Source organism: Macaca thibetana, chromosome 20 (assembly GCF_024542745.1).
Source record: "Macaca thibetana thibetana isolate TM-01 chromosome 20, ASM2454274v1, whole genome shotgun sequence".
Lineage (NCBI taxonomy): Eukaryota > Metazoa > Chordata > Mammalia > Primates > Cercopithecidae > Macaca > Macaca thibetana.
Genome location: NC_065597.1, coordinates 24,851,775 through 24,871,295, shown reverse-complemented (window position 1 = coordinate 24,871,295; position 19,521 = coordinate 24,851,775). Strand labels below are relative to the sequence as shown.

At 46.0% G+C, this 19,521-nt stretch overlaps 1 protein-coding gene across 1 annotated transcript in view; it reads right to left on the bottom strand.

Annotated features, from left to right (window-relative positions):
• The window catches only part of PLCG2 (phospholipase C gamma 2), a 190,312-nt gene that overhangs the window by 107,098 nt on the left and 63,693 nt on the right, over window positions 1–19,521 (bottom strand). Inside the window, exons 3-5 of the mRNA XM_050773193.1 lie at window positions 6,108–6,251; window positions 2,442–2,535; window positions 1,652–1,699 (exon numbers count right to left, since the gene is read on the bottom strand). Coding sequence (XP_050629150.1) covers window positions 1,652–1,699; window positions 2,442–2,535; window positions 6,108–6,251 — 286 coding nt within the window. The remainder of the gene's footprint in view (window positions 1–1,651; window positions 1,700–2,441; window positions 2,536–6,107; window positions 6,252–19,521) is intronic.

Genomic DNA, 19,521 nt, shown 5'->3' with positions numbered 1-19,521 from the left:
CGCCTGGCTAATTTTTTGCATTTTAGAAGAGACAGGGTTTTACCATGTTGCCCAAGCCGGTCTCAAACTCCTGAGCTCAGGCAATCTGCCTGCCTCTGCCTCCCAAAGTGCTGGGAATATAGGCGTACTCTACCATGCCCAGCCAAATGGTAGTTTTTATCATTACATTATTAAGAGCTGAATCATACCTCAGAAAAAAATAATGAATTAAAAATGCTCAACCTCACCCATAAAGAAAGCAAGTTTAAGCAAAAACACTTGGTTGCCTCGGTTGCAGATGAACAAAGATCAAAGTCTAATGGCACAATAAATCATCAGGAAATGGACGCCTTCTTGCCCCACTGGTAGAAATATTATATAAATTGCTACTTCTAGCTATCAAACGATTAGACCAGCAAACACTGAGCTGCTGATATTCATTTCTGAGAATTTATCCTACTCACAGCCACCTCAAATGAGTTTACAGAAAGATAGACCCAAAGGTTTCCATAGCAGCATTATTCACAATAATAATCAAGGATTGGGAGCAGGTCTCTGTGCATCAAGAAGGAAATGATTTCTGAAATGACAATGCATTAATCTAAGGAAAAACCAAAATGACGTTTACTTTTTAAAAAAAAAAGTCTGGGTAAGACCTCACCTCTGCAAAAAGTAATAATAATAATAAATAAGCCAGGCATGGTGACACACACCTGTAGTTCCCAGCTACTCAGGAGGCTGAGGCAGGAGGATCATTTGAGCCTAGGAGTTTATGGCTGCAGCGAGCTATGATTGTGCCACTGCACTCCAGTCTGGGGAACAGAGAGAGACCCTGCCTCTAAAAAATAATAATAATAGTCTGGCATAGAGCGTTGTGCAGGACTGATAGGGAGCTTCTCCAAGAGGTACTTTTAAGTGAAAAAGTCAAGTAAACTGAATACACATTATCACATCACCCAACACATCTCTACCAGCCCTTAGAACCACCTGGTGCCCGAGCACAGTGGCTCATGCCTGTAATCCCAGCACTATGGGAGGCCAAGGTGGGTGGATCACAAGGTCAGAAGTTCGAGACCATCCTGCCAAACATGGTGAAACCCTGTCTCTACTAAAAATACAAAAAAATTAGCCAGGTGTGGTGGTGGGCGCCTGTAGTCCCAACTACTTAGGAGGCTGAGGCAAGAGAATGGCATGAACCCAGGAGGTGGAGCTTGCAGTGAGCTGAGATGGCGCCACTGCACTCCAGCCTGGGCGACAGAGCAAGACTCCATCTCAAAAAAATAAATGAATAAAATAAAGAACCACTTGGTTTACTTCTTCACAGTCAGTCTCTCTCCTGTCACAAAGTATGGGCTGGTGCCATCATGATTGTGTTTACTGCTGTATTCCCAGGATATTAAAGGTGCTCAAATATTTGTGATGAGGTCCGAATGCCCCATGGCAGAGATCATCTCTAAGGCTGGACTCGAATTTTCTGCTGGAATAGAGGCTCCCTCCAGGAGGAAGATTTTGTCATCATCAACCCCAGGACCCAACATGGCATCTGCAGATCACATTGGACGCAGTGAGGACCTTGCCCACCACAAGTCATGCTCCCACCCTCTTGGAAGGTTTAAAGAAAGAATGAAGATGGAAATCCAAAGTGATCAGAAGAAAACTGAATGACTCTTACCTGTTTCTTCTGGTTTGATCCACAGAATATATCTGCTTTCTCAGCCAACTGGAAAGAAATTTGAGACAAAAGAAAGACAGACAGAGAAAATTTAAAAATAGCGTTCTAAGTCTAAGTGAGTCCTACAGGATGTGCACAAAAGGAACTGGAACCAAAAGGAGGGGTTTTCCAACTTTCTAACAAGGGCAGCTTGGGAAGAAGTTTTCTCCTAGTATCTAAGCCAAGATCTCAACTCAAAAAGGCCAGGTTTCCTTACACTGACAACTCCTTCTAATGATAGTCATTAAACCTCAAAAACCTAGAAAGAAAAATAGTACAAAGTAGAGGAATTTGATTTAGTGGAAGGAAAATAACTCACACCCCAATGCCCATCCAGACTCCCATGACACTGAAAAGACAGTCTTGAGGTCTTCATAAACCCAGGAGGGAGTGATAGGTGGAAAATTCCAGACCTTGTATCTATCCTTTGATCAGTCCACTTAATCTCTTATTAAATCCTTTAAGAAGGAAGCCCTATTTTCCCCAACGCATACCCCAGGAATGTTTCTATCTCCAGTCCCATGCACCACTCACCCCAGTAGGCCAAGGCTGAAAACTAGCACAGGGAAATGCTCTTATTTGAAACATTGTAGGGCTCACACCGCTACTAGGCACTCATTGCATACAAGACACTCAATGAGCCTCAAAAAACCAATGTCCCCCTTTTTTGTTTTCCTGTAGCCCATGTTGGCAAAGGCAGCAGAATAAAGGAATCAGTGGCTATGTAAATAAACAGGCAAAAGCCAGCTACCTCTCGATAATGGTGGGTGTGGACGCATTCATCGCTTCTTGGTGTAAGATTTTCAAGCCGGAGAGCCAATTAAGTGCATCTTCTTTAGAGTCAGCTGGAGTGGAGAAAGGGAACAGAAATGCTGTGTTAATTCCTGGGAAGACATCTGCTGACAAAGCCCGGCCCCATACAGATCACGAAGATGGGGGAAGCCTATGCTGGTTTCCAGTTTTGCAGGAGGCAAAGAAAGCATCTCTTTCACACTCTCATAGCTCTAGGACCTGCTTTTTGTCTGAGACGGGGCCACATATTCATGATGAGCTTTGTACCACAGGGGTGACAAGTGGGTTATTTCCTGTGCCAAATGGAATTAGCACATATATAATATATATGTGCTAGACACTGTTCTAAGTGTTTTTCTTATATTGATCCCACAAGGGAAGTACTATTATATTCCCATTTAACACATGGAGAAACCATGTGTGTCCAAGGCCACACAGCTCCTAGCAGCCATTACAGACTGAATATTTGCATTCCTTCAGAATTCATATGTTGAATCTCTAACCCCTGAGGTAGGGCCTTTGTGAGGTATTTAGGTTTAGATGAAGTAACGAGGGTGGGGCCTCCATGAGGGAATTAGTGCCCTTTTAGAGACAAGAAAGAGAGACCAGAGCTCCCTTCCTATCCAAGCACACCCTGAGGAAAAGCCATGTGAACACAGCAAGAAGGCGGCTGTCTGCAAGTCAGGAAGAGAGCCCTCACCAGAACTCAACCATGCAACATCTTGATCTTGGACTTCCCAGCCCCCAGAACTGTGAGAAAATAAATGTCTGTTGTTTAAGCCCCTCAGTCTACGGCATTTTGTTATAGTAGCCAGACTATGCTGAGACAATGGAAGACATAGGATTTTAAACAAGAACCCATTATCTTACCCTGGCAGCACACTGACTCCAGGAATGAAAAAGCGAAGGAATTCAAACCCAGGTGTCCAACTCCAGAGCAGAGTTCCTCAACCCCAGCTGCTCAGGAGAATCACTTGAGGGCTTTTCAAAACCCCAATACTTAGGTCCCACCCTAAAGTAATTAAACCAGAAGAGAGGGATGAGGGAGACATCAACAGGTGGAAGCACCCACATGGTGCCAAAGTGTGTCAAAGGTTATCAGCTTCCTCTGCTGCTATAACAAATGACCACAAACTTAGTGGCTTAAAGTAATACAGATTTATTTTCAGACCGTGAGAGAGGCCAAAATTCTAAAATAGACTGGTTGCATACAATCCTTCTGGATTCCTTCTAAAAGCTCTTGGGAAGAATCCATTTCCTCACCTTTCCCAGCTTCCAGAGGATGCCTGCATTCCTTAGCTCATGGCCTCTCATCTTCTGACCTTTGTTTCCATCCTCACATCTCCTTCTCTGGGAATGACCTTCCCATGTATCTCTTATAAGAAGCCTTGTGATTCCACTGGACACCCGGATAGCCCAGGATATTTCCCATCTCAAAATCCTCAATTTAACTACACCCGCAAAGTCTCCTTTTCCATAGAGGATAATATATTCACAGGTTCCCGGGATTAAGACATGGACATCGTGGGAGGGCAGTATTCAGCTTCCCATGGCTTAGGAATTTAGCTTTTTGTTTTATTAAAGAGTGTTAGCTTTTAACCCTATGCTAACTAATAAGATGCAAGATCTGGAATAATCTGCACCACAACCCTAAGCAGCTGTCAGTATTTCCCTGCTTCTAATGAAGATGGCACAGAGGGATGGCAAGTAGAGCTTGCTAATAGCCAGGAGAGGATGGCTTGCTAATACCCATGGTTGCTATTACCCTTGCTAATAAGCAGCATTGAGGAGTGGTTAAGAGCTTGGCATCTGGCAAAAGGAAGATCATAGCTTAAGTCCCATTGCACCACTTCAGGGCTGTGTGACATTCAGTGAGTTACTTAACCCTACTCTGTGCCTCATCTCACCTGGAAAATGAAGCTGACAGTGCAAACACCTCACGGAACTATGAAGCCTCTCCTTAAGCACCAGGTACTTCGCCAGTGCGTACACCCCGGGCGGAGATTGCTGCTCTCATCTTTCCACACAGATGCAGAGGAAACTGAGGCTCTGAAGGGGCTGAGTTTGTCTCAGAGCAGTAAGTGAGAGGGTGGAATGGGAATCAAAATCTTGACCATCACTGTGCTAACCTTGAATTTAGGGTTCCAGAAGAGGCTCCCAGAGTGGGATATCAAAGTTCACATCCTAGCCTCCAAGGGCTGGGCTCTTGTGGTCTCCTTACCACGTTAAGAACAGGGGGTCAGGGCTCAGCCTGTAGGTGGGGCTAAGGAGACAGAGGTGTGAAGCTTCATGGCCACGGGACTTGCCCTCCTGCCCCACCTCTACCAACCCCCTCCATATCATCAATCAGATATTCGCTCCTCATTTCCTACATCCAGCGTGCTATTTCCCTCCTCCAAGCCCTGGCATACACCACAGCCTTTCCCTGGAGCGCCCTCCCTCTTTCCTCCAAATTCCTACTGAAGCCTCAAAACCCAATGTAAAAGTCACCTTCTTTGCCCAACTTCTCTGAAACTAAGCATTCACAGCACGCTGCATCATGCTTGCACTAGGTCTTATCCTAGTGCACCCATCTGTCTCCCTAAGTAGACTGAGAGCTTCTTAAAGGCAGCACCAGGTGCCATTCATCTTCCTAGATCACTGGTGTGTACACAACCTAACACAGAGTATAGGCTCAAAAGATATGTAGTAAAAGAATGAATGAGAAATTCATAAGTTATTTGACCCTAAAGTAAATGTCCCTATATTGCTCAACTTTCAGAGCTGCCTCCACTTTGGTCTATTTTAATCGTATTGATTTTCTCTCTGAGTCATGAATGTATACATACTTCTAAGTCAATAAATTCTAGGACTGAACTTGAAAGTAACTACAAGCTTCTGCCACTGAGTAAAATGAGGAAACTGCATGTGCGTGTGCAATAGAAGATCTCAGGACAGTTCCTTCACATCAGTCAGATTTGCTGAGCCACATCTGCTGGAGGAAAACAGGTTACATTTTTCTTTTCTTTTCTTTTTTTCTTTTTTTTTTTTTTTTTTTTTTTTGAGACAAGAGTCTTGCTCTGTTGCCCAGACTGGAGTGCAGTGGTGCAATCTTGGCTCACCGGTTCAAGCAACTCTTGTGTCTCAGTCTCCCAAATAGCTGGGACTACATGTGCACACCACCACACCCAGCTAGTTCTTGTATTTTTAGTAGAGACGGGGTTTCACCATGTTGGCCATGCTGGTGTGAAACTCCTGACCTCGAGTGATCTGCCTACCTCGGCCTCCCCAAGTGCTGGGACCACAGGGATGAGCCCAGCCTACATTTTTCATCCAACAGAGCCTGGCCTTCAGTGTTAAAACTATCTAATCATCATTTATTCAGCTCTCAGCATGAGCCAGAGAGACACTTAACATACCCCTCACAATACCCCGATGAGATAGGCATTACTATTCTCCCCATTTCACAGCTGAGCAAACTGCAGCTCAGAGAGGTGAAGTCACTCATCTAAAGACACACAGCTAGAAAGGGGCAGGGCTGGGATTCGAAACCATGACCCCAAATACACATCAGCCAGCAGGCAGGGGTGAGCCAGGAAGAGACTAAGGCACAGGGAAGGAGAAAGGCACAGAAACATGCACCTACCTGCCAAGCTGAGTGTGCTGAGGACGAACTGAGTGCCATACAGGATGGTGAAGCAGCAATCTTCTTTCTGGCGAACCGCTTTTGCACGTTCGAAATCTTTGGAGTTCTTCCCTGGGCGGATTTCTTTTATTTCCATGATATCCACTACAATGAAATTAACATGAGCCAATGAGAAGCTGGAGTTCACTCCACCTGAGGACACAGTCACACACCTGCAGCCCAGGCACAGCCTGGCTCCTTCCTTCCCCAACAGGATCCCGCAAAGCTACCTGTGCATCCGGATTCAGTGCCCCCTCCTTCTGGAAATGAACAAAGGGCCAAGAGCCTACCTGGGCATTTGCTGCCACCCCACAAACCCCTGGAGTATGAAGAGTTTGGGGTTTCCGCTCACCCTGTTTCTCAGACAGACACGTTTTAAACTAGGACAATTAATTTTTGTAATGCAACTCAGATTTGAGAAAATAGGCACAGACTATTCTACCAAAACAAACAATGGACCAAACTGATGCTCACTAGAGATCACTCTAGGCAGCCTAAAAGTTCCAACCGTCCGGTTGACCTTGACCTTGACCATCTTTTCCCTTGAGTCCCAAAAGCTACAAATGCTCTGTGGCTCAACTGAAAGGGGAAAAGAAAATGAAGGCACTGAATAACTGCTTCAAATTAAAAATAATAATAAGAGGCCAACCTCAGCATTGGGGATGGTCACAGTGGTTCTGGATATCACAGGGCCTACGGGAAGAGAGTGGTAAACTATTACTCTGGTAACAGTCTAGAGTAATGGAGTGTTACTAATGGGCCACAGCCTCCGGTATTTATGCCTTATATAGCCAGCTGCCCTTCAATCCAGGTTGTCTCTGTGACCTGTTTTAACCAATAAAATGTAGTATAAATCAGGGACCCCAACCCCCACGCCATGGAATGGTACCGGAAAGTGAGCACTGAGCTCCGCCTCCTGTCAGATCAGCAGCGGCATCAGATTCTCATAGCAGCGCAAACCCTATGGTGAACTGCATTAGATTCTCATAGGAGCACAAACCCTATGGTGAACTGCATTAGATTCTCACAGGGGCACAAACCCTATGGTGAACTGCATTAGGTTCTCACAGGGGCGTAAACCCTATGGTGAACTGCACATGCGAGGGATCCAGGTTGTGTGGTCCTTATTGGAATCTAATGCCTGATAATCTGAAGAAGAACAGTTTTATCCTGAAGCAATCCCCCCAATGCCCCCACCATCTATGGAAAAACTGTCTTCTAGGAAACTGGTCACTGGTACCGAAAAGGTTGGGAGCACTGGCACGCTGGCATAAATGATGCTGTGCCAGTTCAGGGCCTAACCCTTTTTTTTTTTTTTTTTTTTTTTTTTTCTGAGATGGGGTCTCACTCTGTCACCCAGGCTGCAGTGCAGTGGTGTGATCTCAGCTCACTGCAACCTCTGCCTCCTGGGTTCAAGCAATTCTCCTGCCTCAGCCTCCGGAGTAGCTGGGACTACAAGCATGCGCCACCATGCCGGGCTTAATTTTTGTATTTTTAGTAGAGATGGGGTTTCATCATATTGGCCAGGCTGGTCTTGAATTTCTAACCTCAAGTGATCTGCCCGCCTCAGCCTCCCAAAGTGCTAGGATTACAGGCGTAAGCCAGAGGGCCCAGCCTGAAGCCTAATCCTTAAGAAGGCCTGGTACCTTCCATTTTGAGCTCTGGGGAAAGCCAGCCTCTGTGTAAGAAATCAGACTACCTGGAGACCACCATGCAGTAAGAAGCCCAAGTCAGCCCTATGGAGAGGCCATGGAAGCAGAACCAATGCCCTGAGCCAACAGCCCAGCTGAGCCCCCAGCCAACAGCCACAGAGCACTGCACCATCTTAGAAGTGGATCCTCTGGGCCGGACGCGGTGGCTTACGCCTGTAATCCCAGCACTTTGGGAGGCCGAGACGGGCGGATCATGAGGTCAGGAGATCTAGACCATCCTGGCTAACAAGGTGAAACCCCGTCTCTAGTAAAAATACGAACAAAAAAAAAAAAATTAGCCGGGCGTAGTGACGGGCACCTGTAGTCCCAGCTACTCAGGAGCCTGAGGCAGGAGAATGGCGTGAACCTAGGAAGCAGAGCTCGCAGTGAGCTGAGATCGCACCACTGCACTCCAGCCTGGGCGACTGAGCGAGATTCCGTCCCAAAAAAAAAAAAAAAAAAGTGGATCCTCTGGTCCCAGTGAGCTGCCCCAGCTGACAACATGTGGAACAGAGACAAGCTCTCCCAGTCCCCACCCATGCCCAGATTGTAGAAATATGTGCAATAAATAAAATGATTGTTGTCTTAAGCCACTAAACACTGGGATAGTTGGTTGTATAGCAATAGATAACAGAAACAAATAAGAAATTCTTCCTCTCTGCAACCTCTGCTGCCATGAGACTCCACCTACTCCTAGTCAAAACCTACTGGGCCAGGATGGCAACGTGACTGACTCAAAGGTGACTCCCCCTTCTCCCTATAAGATGACCAGTGAACTCTGGACTGGCACAGAGACACGAGCTCAACAAGCTCAACCAGTCCCTTCTTTCCCCTTCTTCTGAAAAACAACAACAACAAAAATCTTTTCATGGGATGAACCCATTCCTTGTGCTTTATTTAGAGCTGATTCACCTCACCACCTTCAACCATAAGCTGAAGGGGACAGCAGGGGCCTGGGAATGACCCAAGTGCCCTGGCTCAGTGACTGGTTCGGGGACAGACACATGGCCCAGCTGCACCATCAGCATCCTCCTGGGATTCATGTGGCCAGAACTACCGGTAAAACCTCCCCTCCACTGCTGCTCCCAGGCTGGTAAAACATGAACCTGGGAGTGGCAGGGATCACCTTGTCTACCATGGAACAAAGTATTATCAAACCCTGGTGTACCTTTGAACTCCAGCACTCCTGGAGATGAGAGTGAGAAAGGAGATCTCAGCTTTGCAGCAAGAAGAGGTGGCTCTGGCCTGGAATTAAGGAAGAGGACAGAACGAAGTCCACAGAGGTGAGCAAAGGCATCTCAGAGTCATAGTGAAACAGCAGGAAAGATTGGTGGCCATTCACAGGCAACAATGGGAGCTGGGGGAGGAGAGCAGACAATTAAGTTAGAGGAGAGGGGATGGGATGCACTCAAAGCTTTCTGAGTTCTTACCATGGGTCTAGCTCAGTTAGAAACAGCTCAATGGGCAAGAGCCATGTGAAAACAAGCCGGGCACGGTGGCCCACGCCTGTAATCCCAGCACTTTGGGAGGCCGAGGAAGGCAGGTCACTTGAGGTCAGGAATTCAACACCAGCCTGGCCAACATGGTGAAACCCTGTCTCTACTAAGAATACAAAAATTAGCTGGGCTTGGTGGCACATGCCAGTTGTCCCAGCTACTTGGGAGGATGAGGCAGAAGAATCTCTTGAACTCAGGAGACGGAGGTTGCAGTGAGCCGAAATCACCCCACTGCACTCCAGCCTGGGTGACAGGGTGAGACTTCGTCTCAACAACAACAACAAGGCCATGTGAAAAGACTAAAACAACAGCATGTCATCTGCATTCTGTGCATGTATGGTGGTAGATATACCCACCTACACGTGACAAGATTTCACAGAACTACACATCAAAACAAATGCAAAATAACAAGAAAACTGAGTGTACTTAAAAAATGGTGAAAGCCAATTAAGATCTGCAGTTTCATTAATAGCACTGTACCAGCATCCACATCCAGGTTTTCATAACTATGCTTATGAAAGATGTTATCACTGGAGCAGCTAAATGAAAGGTTCACAGAAACTGTACTATTTTTGCCACGTCCTCATGAGTCTACAATTATTTCAAAATAAAAAGTTGCTAAAAGCACTTCTCAATTATGGGTGGCCCTATTATTAGGGGGGTGGTATCTCTAAACCTTGTTGGGTAGAGTATTTGGGATGAAGGTGAGAGAGAGTAGAGATAGGACTCATCCCCCGTCACACCCCACTGAGAACCTCTACTACAAGCTGGCTGTGGGGACCATAACTAGTGGGGACCCCATCCAAACCTTGCACTATAAATCTTGTTCAATGGGCCATGCCCACTGATTGCAGACGCTGAGGAAACTAAAATAAGCAGCTCCCATCTTAAATATTACTCAAGGGAGTTAACCCTATTGCCCGCATGTGCATGAGACCTGAAGAATGACCAGTCCTCCACTTTAGCTGCATTCTAATACTAAAAATCATGCCCAAGGTTGGGGATTTAACACATTAATGAGATATGCAAACATGAAGAGGCTCTCTATCCTGTTATACTGTGCAGGTGTCAGATGTTCCCCAACTCTATGTGCTTCAATATCACTCCCTGCCCATTTGAGCCCCTTTAAAATTACTCTCCTGACTGTCTTCAGGGAGCCAGGTAGAGAATTATCTCTCTTGTGCTACTTCTCTTATGCCTGGGCATAAGCGCCAATAAAGTCTTGTCTGGGAAAACTCTTTTGGCCTCATGTCAATTTCTATCACACTGAGAGCCCAAGAACACATGGTCAGTAAAAGATGGACATGTCGCCACTCTTCACCCAAACCAGAAATCGGAGTCTTCCTTATCTCTTCTCTTTATCTTCACTCCTCAAAAACAAACAAACAAAAAGATCCTTTTCATGCATTGAAATTTATTTTTTTTTATTTGTTTCATTCATTTGGGGGAAGCTTGAGTACTTAAAGTATAGACTTCACGGTGTTGCACCCCAAAATACTTGATGTATCTCAGAAAAATGAGCACGTTTTCTTATAGAATCATAAAACCTTTATTGCATCTAACAAAACTGATGATAATTACTTAACATAACCTAACACCTCGTCTGTATTTAAATTTCCCCAGTTTTCTCCAAATCTTTTTCCAGTAGACTTAAATACAAATAAAATGCATACATCTTATATGGTTATGTCATTACATCTTCAATCCTAAGGAGTCTCCTTGTTTACTTTTGTTTTCTCTTGTGCCTTTGACTTTTTAAAGAAACCAGGCACTGGAATTCATTTTTAGAGGAAATCAACATGGCTGATTTAACTGCTTTAGCAATTATCTAAAAACTTGAAAGGTATTAAGGTTTGTTTTCCAAAAGTTATTCACCCACCCAGTTGACTGCCAGTGCAAGTGTAGTGACTTTAAGCAAACATTCTTTTCTCTGCCTGTCTAGACTAACAATTCTCTTTCCAGATAAAATGTCTTCAGGAGGGAATTTATTTTTCTTTTCTTTTTTTTTTTTTTTTTTTTTTTTTTTTTGAGACAGTTTCCGTGCTTGTTGCCCAGGCTAGAGTGCAGTGGCACAATCTCGGCTCACTGCAACCTCTACCTCCTGGGTTTAAGTGATTCTCCTGCCTCAGCCTCCCAAGTAGCTGGGATTACAGGCGCCTGCCACCACACCTGGATAGCGTGTGTGTGTGTGTGTGTGTGTGTATTTTTAGTAGAGACAGGGTTTAACCATATAGGTCAGGCTTGTCTCGAACTCCTGACCTCAGGTGATCCACCTGCCTCGGCCTCCCAAAGTACAGAGATTATACACGTGAGCCACCACGCCCAGCCAAGAGAGAATCTTTGCACTGGCCTATGGTGAGCATCTGTCCTTACAGCAAAATTATACATAACTAAAGAAAAACTTTTGGCCGGGCGCCGTGGCTCACGCCTGTTATCCCAGTACTTTGGGAGGCCAAGGAGGGTAGATCACAAGGTCAGGAGATAGAGACCATCCTGGCGAACATGGTGAAACCCTGTCTCTACTAAAAATACAAAAAGATTAGCCAAGTGTGGTGGCAAGCGCCTGTAGTCCCAGCTACTCAGGAGGCTGAGGCAGGAGAATGGCGTGAACCTGGGAGGCGGAGCTTGCGGTGAGCTGAGATCCGGCCACTGCACTCCAGCCTGGGCGACAGAGCGAGAATCCGTCTCAAAAAAAAAAAAAAAAGAAAAGAAAAGAAAAACTTTTTAGACAATGTAACATTGTCTTCCAGCAATAGCCACATTTTAACAATTCTACTTCTGAAATTGCTCTGGAATCAGTCAACGTCTATCCATTTCCATGGTCAACACCACAATCCAAGCCACCATTATCTCTTGTCTATGGAGGCTACTTCCTGACTTATCTTCTCATAGCAGTACATTATCCCCACAGTCATCGTATGAAATACAAACAGGCTCATGCAACTCCTTGGGATCAAGCCTTCCCGTGGCGTCCCACTGCTGTTAGGACTAAGAACCACAGCCCCGTGATGACGCCTCCAACCCCACATGGCCTAACCATCTGCCTCCTGGCCCTTGCTCCCCATGCACCGCACAGGCCCCTCCGAGCATCTCTCATAGGTCACACTCATTCCTACCACAGGACGTTGGCATCACTGAAAATGTTCTTAGTCTGGTTAGCGCCAAGCTCTCCCTTCCACCCTCAGCTCAATCAAATCAAACTCAGAAAACCTCCCAATGCCTGCTATGAGCTATACCAAGCACCTCTCTTCCACAGCACTGAACAGAAGCAAATATTTATTAGAGGGAATCTGCAGATCCACAGCCCTCCTTTCCTAGACTGTAAGCTCCACATATGCAGGAATTGTGCACCCTTCCTCACCACTGCGCTCCACCCATCAGACTGGCTGGTACATAGCAGGGCCCAATAAGTAGTTCTTAGAAAGAGAAGAGGGACAGAGAGAGATGGGGACATCAAGAGGGATCAAACTACTGGTGATTGGGCAGAGCAGGGGACAGAGAGGAAGAAGGACAGAGGAGGAGATGAGGGAGACCGAGAGGGATAGAGAGACCAGGTACAGAAAACGACAGGCTACCCAGACAAGGAGGGAGAGAAATGTAAACGCACATGTACAAAAGCAGAGAGACAGAGAATGGTAAGAAAGAAAGAATCAAATGCTAACAGCCATTCTAATGATACAAGCAGCCCTGCACATCCGCACACCCTCTTCCACTTCAGCCCAAACAAGCACCCTTTGGAAGCCAGCCCTGCCCCAGGAAAGAGCGGCAGGCATCTGCCTTCATCAACCGGGACTTTATCATCCTGAACACCCCTCTCTTGCTTCTTCCCAAGACAAGCACTGGCTTATTCATCATACTTCTGAAAAGATTATCCTTTCTCCATTGAGTAGCCTTTGCCCCTCTGTCAAAGATCAGTTGATGATATTTGTCTGGGTCTATTTCTGGGCTCTCTATCCTGTTCTACTGATCTGTCTATTCTTCTGCCAACATCACCGGTACTGATTACTGGAACGTTAGAGTAAGTCTTGAAGTCAGTCCTCTGATTCTGTTCTACAATACTGTGTTTGCTACTCTATGTCTTCCACCTTTCCATATAAACTTTGGAATCACTTTGTCAACACCCGCAGATTAACTTGCTGGGATTTTGTAATATTGTGACTCTTAATAAGACATACAGTCACCCCTCAGTGACTGTTGGGGATTGGTTCCAGGACCTTCCACAGATACCAAAATCCAAATAGATGCTCAAGCCTCTGATATAAAATGGCAGAGTGTTTGCATATAGCCTATGCACATCCCCCCATAAACCTCAAATCCCTAGGTTACTTTTAATACCTAATATAATATAAATGCTATGTAAATAATTATACTGTATTGCTTAGGGAATAATGACAACAAAACAGTTTGTCCATGTTCAGTAAGATGCAATTTTTTCAAATATTTTCAATCGACCATAGCTTAAGTCCACAGATGCAGAATCCACAAATACGGAGGACTGACTGTATACATTTGGTCTCCAACCCCATTTCCTGGCACACGACTCCTAACACCCTTGGAATCTCCAGTGACAACTATCTTCTTGTATGGCTGTGGGCTCCTAGACACCTCAGGATGAAGGTTGGCTGCCAGGGGAACCAACCATATGATTAGAGGGTTGGAAATTTCAGCCCTACCCCCAACATCTAGGAAGGAGAGAGGGGCTAAAGGTTGAGTTGGTTACCAATGGCCAATGATTTAATCAATCATACCTTTGTAATAAAGCTCTCATAAAAACCCAAGATGACAGGGTTTAGAGAGCTTCTTGGTTGCTAAACACATGGAAGTTTCTGGCGGATGGCACGCCCAGAGAGAACATGGGAACCCTATACCCCCTCCCACATACCTTGCCCTATGCATCTCTTCTATCAGGCTGATCATCTTTTGTAATATCATTTTAATAAATTGGTATACATGTTTTCCTTAGTTCTGTGAGTCACTCTAGCAAATAAATCAAACCCAAGGAGTACGTTATTGGAACCCCAATTTATAGCCAGTCAGTCAAAAGCATAGGCCACAACTTGGGCTTGTGACTGGCATCTGAAGTGGGAGACAGTCTTGAGGGACTGAGCTCTCAACCTGTGGAATCTGATTCTAGCTCCAGGTAGACAGTATCAGAATTGAATTGAACTAGAGGACACCAAACCGGTGTCTAACAGAGAACTGTTTGCTTGACTTGTGGGGGAAAAACCATACATATCTCATGTCAAAAAGTGTTGAGTACAGAGAAAAGAGGGAAGAGAGAGAGAGAGAAAAAACATACCTTGGTTTTTCCTTTCTCTGAGGTGAAGTGTTTTGTGCTGTATTGAATGTGAATGGAAAAAAACTTTTCTTGTATCTCTATTAGATTTTGGTTGGGATTGTGTTGAATCTATAGATCAAGCCAGGAAGAACTGATATCCTGAAAATAATGAGTCTTCCTGTTCATGAACATGAACTATCGACTCATGATCCTTTTAAGCATTAGCCATAAGCCAGACGTTCTGCTGGATGTACTTGATCCTGGCCCTCAAAGGTCTTGAAGATACAGTAGCCTCACCCTTGAGGATAAAAGTAAATGCTATATAGCAAAACTCTTACAGAACACCTACTCTGTGTTAGGCAGAGAGCTAATGTTTTGCATGTTATCACAGGTTGGTTCCCTGGAAGTTGAGCCTGAATCAGGGATTCTTGCGTGAGTGAGGTGGGGGAGGAGGATAAAGCTAAAAAAGGCTGTGGTCCCACTTAGGGATGGGCTTCACCCTGATTGTACAGGGAGTGGCAGGGGGCTGTCTGGAGCATGAATCACATCAGAGAAGTGGGTCCTCCTGAAAGAAGGGAGACCAGTCATTCTTGTCCTCCCTGCCAGTCAGTCATTGGCTTGGCTTACAGCCACTACAACATTCTAGGTGATGCAGCTTTCTTCTAGTGAGAGCGGTGCCCTAAAGAAGGGGCACCTGTGAGACACAACACCCAACACTCCTAGCAGCTGGGAAATGGAGCACAAGCCTGGTAATGGGAGCTGAGTAGGGCACAACAGTATCCTCTGTATTAACTCATCATTCCTCACAAGAACACTATGAGGCAGGTACCATGACTGCACCGATTTTATAAATGAGGAAACTGAGACATGGAGAAGTGAAGTACCTTGGCCAGGGTCACCAAACACAAGTGGGAGAGCCAGCATTTGAACCTTGACTCATAGCCAAGCAAGTGACTCTAAGAACCCACATAAGAATATGCAGCTCTCACCATGGTTTTCTATCTGGCAATCAGCAAAGTCTAAGGGGGTCGGTAGGCATTTTTGCTGACATCCCCCATCCCTTGATCTTACATCAGGCAGGGGCGTCTTGGTGAATGATGATCCCACTACCCACAGGGGTGCAGACCTGCAAGGAGAGGGGTCAGGCCCCCTGCACTCAACCCAGTACATCCAAGCCACCTTTCTGACCCGAGGCTGGGAACAAGACTCTAGTGCGGGGGCTGCAAATTCATGTTCCCAGGAGCTACCCAAGTCATGAGGAGCAGTGTGGCTACTGATGAGGTGGACAGACTCTGGAACCAGCTCACCTGGGCCTGGAGTCACAGCTCCCCAACTTACAGCAGATGGCTTTGGACACTAACTCCAAGTCTCTGTGCCTCTGCTTCTTCATGTGAACAACAGGAATTTACCACACAGTGCTCTTGTGGGGATTAAATGTGTGTCTGTAAATATGTGTGTCTGTACATATGTGTTTGTCAATTAAAAAGTACCTGGCAAAATAGAGATGTAGGGGAAAAAAACAAAGATGTAGAAACTTCTCTGTACTTGTTAGCAACTGAATCAAGCTGAACACATATAAGGCATAAGAAATAACATGGGACAGGGAACAGTGGCTCATGCCTATAATCCCAGTACTTTGGGAGGGTGAGGCAGGAGGATCATTTGAAACCAGAGAGTTCAAGACCAACCTGGGCAACAAAGCAATACCCCATCTCTACAAAAATAATACAAAAAATAAACCCAGTAAGCCAAGTGTGCTGGTGTATACCGGTAGTCTCAGCTACTCAAGAGGTTGAGGCAGGAGGATTGCTTGAGCCCAGGAGTTTGAGGCTGCAATGAGCTGTAATCACAACACTGCACACCAGCCTGACAAGAGAGCAAGACCCTGTCTCAGAAAAAAAAAGGAAAGAAAACACGGTGTCTCAATTTATTTCCTTATGTACTGACTGGCAAAAACTCCTTGATGACCTATGTAAATAGGAGACTAGATGTATACGTGTGTGTACACACATACAGGCCCAAGTGTACATGTACATTTTATATATATCCATATGTATATATGCATTATGTCCATCACTATGCAAATTCTCACTATCTGAATGTCTACTATAACTTATTAACTTTTTTTTTTTTTTTATCGGAAATGCACCACCCAGATCACAGACCTGCTGTACAAGGTTCACGAGCAGGTGCCAATGAAAACAGTGAAGGCGTGGGCCAGACACAGTGGTTCACGCCTGTAATCCCACTACTTTGGGAGGCCCAGGCAGGCAGATCATTTGAGGTCAGGAGTTTGAGGCCAGCCTGGCCAACATGGCAAAACTCTGTCTCTACTAAAAATACAAAAAGTAGCCAGGCGTGGGGGCATGTGCCTGTAATCCCAGCTACTAGGGAGGCTGAGGCAGGAGAATCACTTGAACCCGTTGGCGGGTGGTGGGGCGGAGGTTGCAGTGAACCAAGATCACACCACTGGCAACAAGAGTGAAACTCCGTCAGAAAGAAGAAAGAAAAGAAACAAAAGAAAAGAAAGGTAAAGAAAAAGAAAGGGAAGGGAAGGGAAGGGGGAGGGGGAAGGGAAGGGGAAGGGAGGGACGCGTGTCTGTCTGCAATGGAAGAGAAGCAGTCTGATGCACAATGAATGGCACATCAAACCTGGCATCCTGCCCATTCTATTGAGTTCTTCTTTCATCCTAGCATTTGCTTCTGACAAGCAAACTACCAACCAGGGTCCAATGTAAATGAATCTTTAGTATTTTTAACAGATCATTTCATTGTTTTTTCCATTACAGTACAAGGTAGTTGGGGGATAGAAGAATATCATAATTCAGAACCATTACTGTATAGTATCCTATGTACTTTTTGCAAACATGCTTAGTAAAGAGTTCATCAAAGCACCCAAAAATTGGGCATTTGTTACTGCAGACGCTTTGTATTCATGCCAAAAATATTGATGGGCTGATTTTAGGTACTTAAGGTTGTTAAGTGATACTAAGGAAATTGGCTGGGTGTTTCAATCAGTCGGTAATGCATCAGCACTTGTCTCTGTGTAATATGATGTAATATATCGCAATCCAAAAATGTTCCTCTCCAGTGTGTTTGCAGGAATGTACTGGATTCAGCTAAGAAGGAATGTGCCTATTTGTAGGTGTGCATGTGTGTGTGTAAAGGTGTGAGAAAGAGTACCAAAAGATTTCCACCAACTTGCTGACAAACAGGCACTACTAGTGAGAAGGAGATGGGCAAATGATGGTCAAGGAGGGCTTTATCTGCACTGGTTCAAATTTTTGCCAAGGGCACACAGTGACTAAAACAACACTTTATTCTCAAAGTAGGCTGTGGTCAGCAGACCTCAGGCCATGCACTCTTGCATAGTGGGGCTCAGTGGCTGAGTTTCCTGCTTGAAGAAAGTGAGATAACCCAGCCACAGAAATGAGGCTTCATCTTTGCACAACCCCACCCCCTTCCCAGCATCACCTCGGGTCTTCCCAGGTGCACCCCACCCCCACCGCCCATCCCTTCACCCCCACCCCCTATAAACCACCTCCCACACACCAAGTCCCCTGGAGTTAGCCTCAAAGGCTGGCACCCCACTCCAGCCATCCTCCCCTTGGACCTCCCTGCCCACCCATCATCTTCTGGCACACCTTTGGGAATTTTTGGACCCTCCAGACATCTCATAGCTTCCTCTCATTCCCCACTTTACATCACCAACCCCTAGCACAAGTGCTGGCCAGGCCATGACCCTGTTCTTCAAGTTCCCATTTCCTTCCTCCTCCCACTACTTAACAAAAATTTCTCTCTGGAAGCTCAAGACATAGTCAAGCAAACAGACAGAAGGCTTGGGCACCTTCCCACACATAACCCACCCTCTTTTCCGACTTTCAGTCATTCAGTCAACCAGGCAGTCACAGAACCCCACTCTGAGCGTTAGGGATGCCACGCTGCAGAGACAGACACAGTCCTGCCCTCAGACAGCTCCAAGTCTGGGAGGGAGGACAGGCCCTGTCCAGGCTGGCATGAGATACGTGCAAATCCACATCTCCATCCATATCAGGAGTGCAACAGAGTCCACACTGGGGCTTCTCCCCAGCAAGGGGAAGAAAGGCTTCTCTGAGTACATGCATCCTGGCTGAGTTCTCCAGACTGCAGCTCACCTGGGAAGAAGAGAAAGCCTCCCTTTGTAGGGAGTTCTGGAGTTCAAAGACCTTGGTTCAAATCCTGGCTGTGCGCCCCAGGGGTGAACAGGAACCTGGGCACGTCGTGTCCTTTCTCTTTGCTCTTTCCTCCTCTGTACAAGCAGTGATGCCTATCACTGAGTTGTCGTGCAAACCAAGTGAAATAACATGAAATAAAAACCACCTGGTCCCAGAAGGGCTCCACCGAGGTGAGTTTAGCTACTAGGATGAATGGTTTTCTTTTTTTTTTTTTTTTAGACGGAGTCTCTCTCTCCCAGGCTGGAGTGCAGTGGCGCGATTTCGGCTCACTGCAAGCTCTGTCTCCCCTCCTGCCTCAGTCTCCCGAGTAGCTGGGACTACAGGCGCCTGCCACCACGCCCGGCTAATTTTTTTGTATTTTTAGTAGAGACGGGGTTTCACCGTGTTAGCCAGGATGGTCTCGATCTCCTGACCTGGCGATCCGCCCACCTCGGCCTCCCAAAGTGCTGGGGTTGGAGCCACCGCGCCCGGCCAGATGAATGTTTTTCTGTACCACCTTGCAACACCACCTTCCCAGCTGCTGGTGGTTTCACTTTAAGTAAAACGCCCCAGCATTGCTTATTGACCTCAGCCAAGGACGCTGCTTTAAGAAAAACCAAAGGTGTTAGGTTATTTCACACACGTAGCAGCGTCTGACATGGCAGCTGGGGGAATAGGTGAGATGCACAGCAGAACACGTAATGACAAAAGGGGCTT